The sequence below is a fragment of the Engraulis encrasicolus genome, chromosome 15 (genome assembly GCF_034702125.1).
Source record: "Engraulis encrasicolus isolate BLACKSEA-1 chromosome 15, IST_EnEncr_1.0, whole genome shotgun sequence".
In the NCBI taxonomy this organism is placed as follows: Eukaryota; Metazoa; Chordata; class Actinopteri; order Clupeiformes; family Engraulidae; genus Engraulis; species Engraulis encrasicolus.
The window spans coordinates 51,371,966-51,379,465 of NC_085871.1; the positions used below are offsets into that span (position 1 = coordinate 51,371,966).

The 7,500-nt window shown below is 43.3% G+C and overlaps 1 protein-coding gene across 1 annotated transcript in view; it reads left to right on the forward strand.

Moving 5' to 3' along the window:
* ano2b (anoctamin 2b) overlaps positions 1–7,500 on the forward strand; it is a 226,503-nt gene that overhangs the window by 103,192 nt on the left and 115,811 nt on the right. The window contains exons 16-17 of the mRNA XM_063217802.1: positions 2,387–2,469; positions 4,004–4,093. Of these exons, the coding sequence (XP_063073872.1) occupies positions 2,387–2,469; positions 4,004–4,093 (173 nt within the window). The remainder of the gene's footprint in view (positions 1–2,386; positions 2,470–4,003; positions 4,094–7,500) is intronic.

The window sequence follows — 7,500 nt, forward strand, 5'->3', positions numbered from 1 at the left end:
CTGGCCCGCATTCTACCGTGGCTTACAGAAAACGAAATCCTGTCTGCCTGCCAAAAGGCCTACATCAATAGACAGGGAATGAATGAACACGTCTTTTGCCTAAAGACAGGAATAGACGACTTTAAGCATGATTCCAGCAAGTTTTATGCAGTGTTCCTGGACTTTAGAGATGCCTTTGGCACTTTACCACATACTGTAATGTTGCACGCACTCAAAGAAATAAACCTTCCCCAAACATATGCAGACCTCATAATGGATGTATACAGCAACTCATTCATCCAAGTCATATGCAACAACACCCTGACAGATCCAATTCCCCTGAAAACTGGAATTAAGACAGGGTGCCCGTGGAGTGCAGTTAACTTCATCCTGGCCTTAAATAGCTGGCTAAAATGGATACAACAGTGCGCGCCGGTGGGGGCGCGCTCTCCAAATCCGGTCCAAGGGTACGCAGATGATGTCCAACTTGCATCAAGAGACGAGGCTGTCATCCAGCAAATGCTCATGCGCACAGAGACTTTCTTACAGTGGTCTAGACTGGAGGTAAAGCCAGCAAAATGCGCTACCTTTTACGAGAGACGCAGTGGAGGAAACCGCTGGTATGCAGCAAAATCTGACAAGCCACCAGCATTTACAGTATTCCAGCAACCAATTCGAGTCTACTCACGCCACGAAACATATCCCTACCTTGGCCATAAGTTCAACGTAGCTGGTGACTGGCAAGAACAGCTGGCGGAGCTTACATATGAATACACCAACAGACTTGATCTGATAGACTCTAGCCCTCTACCCATCACAATGAAGCTACAGGCCATTAGAGAAATCGCTCTGGCAAAAATTCAACACCTATTCGCCAACGTTCATATACCGCAGAAGACACTAACTCAACTCAACAATAAGACGGTACAGTTGGTCAGGAAGTGGTTTGGCCTCAACACTCACTCAACTAGGGACATCATCTTTCAGTCTCAAAAGGACGGAGGGCTGGGTGTTACAAATGTGGAGTGGGTATATGGGCCACTAGAGCAAGTCATCTCCTTAATATGCTTAACAACAGCGACGCTGCAGTGCGAGAGATGGCGCGTGCATCGCTCATCCAACATCTTCGCAGGCGTAAAGTCCCAATTGCCACGGAGGAGGACAAGCAGTTCCTGGGATTTCAGATAAAGGAGAATGGTAAATTAAATATCAAGGCCGTGGGATTCGGTGCGAGGTCCGACTGGCTTGACCTGAATGACTTGTGTTTTCGCATGGGATTACACCTGAAATGGGAGAGATCTGACAGCGCTCCAATTACGCTCCAAAACGTTCCAACGGACCCGCTCTGCTACACTCGCGTCACTTATACAACAGGTGACACGCTCCACGACCTACCAGTAGTGGGGGCGAGACAGTCACTTCTTAAAATCCGGCGGTCCCAGAGCAGAGAACGCTGGACACATCTCACCATTTGCAAACCACTCCCTATCACACACAGTTTATTCCAACACTGCAATTGGCGAAGACATTCTTAAATTTACCGTTAAAGCCCGTCTCCAAGTACTACCCACCAAATCCAACCTTGCCATCTGGTACCCCTCTAGACATGAGCCGCACTGCACTTTACATCCCACAAACAAACACAACGAGACCGTTGAACACATTTTAAATGGGTGCAACTTCTATAAAGGACTGTATGTAGCGCGACATGACAGACTCGTCAACATTATAGCCCAAGGCATTAAAGAGGCACAGGACATTTCAACGCAAATACACACAAATTGCACAGTAAAAATGAACTGGTTCAGCGACAGTCATGATGACACACTTTTAAGCAGCATTCCAAACACACCGGACATCACCATTATAGATGCTGACAATAAAAAGGTCTCCTTTGTGGAAATAGGTTGCCCCTTTGATCTGTACATGGACACTTGCTACCACTCAAAGATCCTAAAATACCAGCCACTTATGGATGTGGTCACAAATCAAGGTTTCAACTGCAAGCTTATTGTTCTTGTGTTTGGCAGCCTGGGACATGTACATAGGCTTGCACTGCGTGGACTGCAACTCTGTGGACTCAATAAGGACAATTCAAAAAAGACTGCTAAATACTGCTCAATTTCTGCAACAATTGGTAGTTTAGCAATATGGCGAAGGAGGTGCCATGTCTACCCCTAAACAACTTTAAATAAACCAGGCCATTCTGACATGTAATGTATTACATTGGACCATATGATTCTGATCAGTCCCTACTGATTGCTATGACATTTGCTTCCATCACTATTTGGATTTGTAATGCTGCCTTCTTGGTGAGATCCAAATAAAAGTACTAAACTGTGTGTGTGTGTGTGTGTGTGTGTGTGTGTGTGTGTGCGTGTGTGTGTGTGTGTGCATATATTTCCAGTGGTCATGTTTCTGGAACAATGGAAAAGGAGACAGAACAGCCTGAACCACAGCTGGGACCTTACGGGCTTGGAGGAGGAAGAGGTGACACACACACACACACACACACACACACGCACACACACACGCGCGCGCGCGCGTGCACACAGATACAGATAAACACAGAAACGCATGCACTGTCATGCACATGCACAAAAAAACATACACACAAACACACACACACACAATTACAATTAAAAAACAACAAATCTCTCAGTGTTAGATATCTATTTCTTCATGTGTTCAATTTTTAGAGGTTTTTAATAACGAGTCCCAGAAAAACCGTGAACAGTTATTCAAGGACAGAAAAGGAGTTTCAGGGGGTGTTTTGAGGATATAGGCAGTGTTACAGGGGGTGTTTTGGAAGACATAAAGCTTGTAAGAGGGGGTGTTTTGAGGATATAGGCAGTGTTACAGGGGGTGTTTTGGAAGACATAAAGCTTGTAAGAGGGGGTGTTTTTGAGGGGGATTTGCGAGCTAATATGGAATTAATTAATTAGGTTGAGAGGATTATGCATGGGGGATGCCGGACTGCTTGACCAAACCCTCTTATCCACACTTACCCCCTTTTTGACTCGGGTTCAAAATGAGTTCAACAACCACCATGAATAATTGTTATTTCATGCTCTCCTTCTTAGCATCATTCCTCAACAGGACTAACATACACTGTAAAACATTAAATGCAAAATGTGAAAAGTTAAGTTGCCCTGCTGCCCTAAATTTGTATGTTGACTCAACTCAAGGTTGAACTCAACTTGAGACTCAGAAGTTCAATTAACTTACAAATTAAAGGCAGCAGGGAAACGTACCTTTTTACATTTAACTGGCAGCAATGTTTTATCGTGTACAGTGCACATCCCAGAGTCAGAGTCCATTTATGTGCTGCTAACACCTACAGTACATTACCAGGTGCTTTTATCCCAAGGCGACAGTTATTTACAGTTGGTACAGGGCATTGATTACAGCTCCTGGAGCAATGTGAGGTGAGGTGTCTAGATCAATGCCACTTCAGTCGTGAATGATGTATTATTCAAACTCTCGGCTCATTGAGTCTATGTGAATATGAAAAGTGCCAATGCAAATAAAATGTAACTTGATGTGACTCAACCTACCTATTTCCAGTCTGACTCAATAACCATCAGGCTATGAGTTCCCAATCACACACTGAGTAAGAACTATTAGCATACAGTACCCACATAGCAAACAGGAACACTCTGGAACATCTCTAAACTTCTCTCTCTCTCTCTCTCTCTCTCTCTCTCTCTCTCTCTCTCTCTCTCTCTCTCTCTCTCTCTCTCTCTCTCTCTCTCTCTCTCTCTCTCTCTGTCTCTCCCTCCCCTTCTCTCTCTCCCTCCATCTCTCCCTCTCCCCCTTTCTTCTCTCTCTCTGTTCTCTCTCTCTCTCTCTCTCTCTCTCTCTGTCTCTCATCTCTCTCTCTTTGTCTTTCTCTTTCTCTCTCTCTCTCTCTCTCTCTCTTTCTCTCTCTCTCTCTCTCTCTCTCTCTCTCTCTCTCTCTCTCTCTCTCTCATACACCATCTCTCCCCTCTCCCCCTTTTTTCTTCTCTCTCTGTTCTCCTAGGAGCACCCGAGGCCTAAATATGAGACCATCCTGCTCCACAAGAAACAGAAGCAGAGGAAGAAGAAGATGAAGAAGAAGAGCAAGGGCGAGGTGACGAAACTTTACAAACTTTAGAAAACGCAGTTTTCATCTGGAGCTCTCTACACTTTACAAACTTTAGAAAACGCAGTTTTCATCTGGAGCTCTCTACACTTTACAAACTTTAGAAAACACAGTTTTCATCTGGAGCTCTCTACACTTTACAAACTTTAGAAAACGCAGTTTTCATCTGGAGCTCTCTACACTTTACAAAACCCACTTTCACTGCACGTTCTCCAAGCGTTACAGTGGGTAATTTCTAGCCTGCCTTTAGTTCTACACAATCGTTTCGATCTGAAAGACAGTCTGGCGAGGATGACTCATAACGTCCAAGATCATGGTACCTGTGTCATAATGGCCAAGCATTCCGACCTTTACAGTTTCTCTGCCCAATCAGAGAGCAGGGCAGTGTGTCATAATAGCCAAGTATTCTGCCCCCTACGGAATTTAATATAGGCAACTCCCCAGACCTAATCTCACTTGTGATTAGGTCTGGTGTTAACCAGGCAAGGTCATTTCCTGGATATGTTTCCTCTTCATGGGTCATTTCACGTGAAATCAGACACTTTGGGACCCGACCGACCCGGATTTCGATCATACTTGGTGTGCCTTTTCAGTAGCAAGGTAGCACCCCAGAACTGCATTGGTTTGAATCTGACACTAATATTAAGGGAGAAACAGACTAGGAAAGGTTCACATGTGAGGGTAGGACACTATACATTCAGCCTTGAATATATCGGTCAGTGTTAGTCACAAAAAGATGCCTGTGGTGTTGTTTGAAAGCTCTTTTCTGGCTCTACATATTACACAATCACCTTGGAATACAACTACTCTCAGAATATGAATTATGATAAATTGAAAAATTAAAAATTGAATATCTAAAAAACTCATATTTTAAAATGGCCAGTTCCTTGTCCAAACGTAGCCGGCAATGTCATGAGCAGCACCTTAAATGCTGGTGTTCGGTTTGTTATTCATTTCAGAGAGAATTTGACTCACAAATATGGCATCATACAGACCACTTACTAATAATATGGTAATACCATAGTAGCATCACATGACAAAACAAAAACAAAACAAAAATGGTCAGTGTCCATGGTCCCAGGTTTCAGAAACTAAGGCAGATGTCCATTTATACACACCAAATGATGATATGTGAATGTTTGAACATTCCTTCTCTGTGTACCTGTGCCATCTTCCCTTTACCGTACTTTAAAGAGATAATCAATGGCTACACTCTCATTTTGTACTCTACCAGTGCATTTGAAGCAGCAGCTGTGTCTTTTGTAGATAATGTATAAGTACGTCCCGTTGCAGTTACAGGTTCCACTACCAGAAGCACATCCTGATGATCCATGACAGTCTATCTGGTCTGAAGGGAAAAGTGAAGGATGGAGATGGCCCATGAGGATGCAGGAAGTTCAGAACACATTCCTTTACTGAGCTCACTCTTTCAACTCTACAAATTCAAACAGTTGGTATGGCGTTATAATTTAATTGACGTTGCAGACTTCCTGCACAATATAAGAACCTTAAAATTACAACAAATTTGTGCCACCACGAGGCAGATTTTCACATACCTGCAGAGTGGCACTTTTTTGCCACATCACATGGCAAAGGTCCATGTGATGGCGTTGGAGGGACAGTTAAATGGCTTGCTGCACGAGCAAGTCTGCAACGTCCTATTGACAATTAAATTATAACGCCATACCAACTGTTTGAATTTGTCAAGGATAATGTCAAGAACATCCATTGCCAGTTTGCCACAACAGAGATGTACCATCATGAAGCTGAGAACCTGTTTAAAAGGTTTGAATCTGCAAGAACTATTCCAGGTACTCAAAAACTACACAGCTTCTGCCCATTGTCAATGGACACAGTGGAAGTTAGGCCATTTTGAGCATTCAGAGAAGGCAGAGTTGAAAGAGTGAGCTCAGTAAAGGAATGTGTTACATTTTCAAGCATCAAAGGGTATGTTGTAGCTGTATATGATGGCAACTGGTGGCTAGCATGTGCTGAGGAATGTATGCCAAGCACTGGAGAGGTGAAACTGAACTTCCTGCATCCTCATGGGCCATCTCCATCCTTCACTTTTCCCTTCAGACCAGATAGACTGTCATGGATCATCAGGATGTGCTTCTGGTAGTGGAACCTGTAACTGCAACGGGACGTACTTATACATTATCTACAAAAGACACAGCTGCTGCTTCAAATGCACTGGTAGAGTACAAAATGAGAGTGTAGCCATTGATTATCTCTTTAAAGTATGGTAAAGGGAAGATGGCACAGGTACACAGAGAAGGAATGTTCAAACATTCACATATCATCATTTGGTGTGTATAAATGGACATCTGCCTTAGTTTCTGTAACCTGGGACCATGGACACTGACCATTTTTGTTTTGTTTTTGTTTTGTCATGTGATGCTACTATGGTATTACCATATTATTAGTAAGTGGTCTGTATGATGCCATATTTGTGAGTCAACTTCTCTCTGAAATGAATAACAAACCGAACACCAGCATTTAAGGTGCTGCTCATGACATTGCCGGCTACGTTTGGACAAGGAACTGGCCATTTTAAAATATGAGTTTTTTAGATATTCAATGTTTAATTTTTCAATTTATCATAATTCATATTCTGAGAGTAGTTGTATTCCAAGGTGATTGTGTACTATGTAGAGCCAGACAAGAGCTTTCAAACAACACCACAGGCATCTTTTTGTGACTAACACTGACTGATATATTCAAGGTTGAATGTATAGTGTCCTACCCTCACATGTGAACCTTTCCTAGTCTGTTTCTCCCTTAATATTAGTGTCAGATTCAAACCAATGCAGTTCTGGGGTGCTACCTTGCTACTGAAAAGGCACACCAAGTATGATCGAAATCCGGGTCGGTCGGGTCCCAAAGTGTCTGATTTCACGTGAAATGACCCTCATCTGAAACTGTCGCTTGCTCTACACTTAGTGAAGCTCTCTGTCCTCTCCACTTGAATCTCTACGTACTCTTAAAACACTCACTGCACTGTCTTCTTCCCCTGACACTCTACCCTTTACAAAGTCCTCTTCAACTCCGGACTTCATACTTTGCTCTACTTGCTTCACGGTGCTGTTGTACATTAGGGTTGCTGTGATTGGGTTCTGTTTGGGTTGTGGTTGTGGTTCCGTTTGTGGTTGGGTTGTGGTTGTGTTTGGGTTTTGGTTGGGTTGTTCTTGGTTTGTGGTTATATTTGGGTTGTGGTTGTGTTTGGGTTGCGGTTATGTTTGGATTGTGGTTGGCTTGTGTTTGGGTTGTGTTTGGGTTGTGGTTGGTTTGCTGTTGGTTTGTGGTTGTGTTTAGGCTGTGCTTGGTTTTTGGTTGGGTTCTGGTTTTGGTTGGGTTGTCGAATGTCTTTATAACACACACAAAAACACACATGA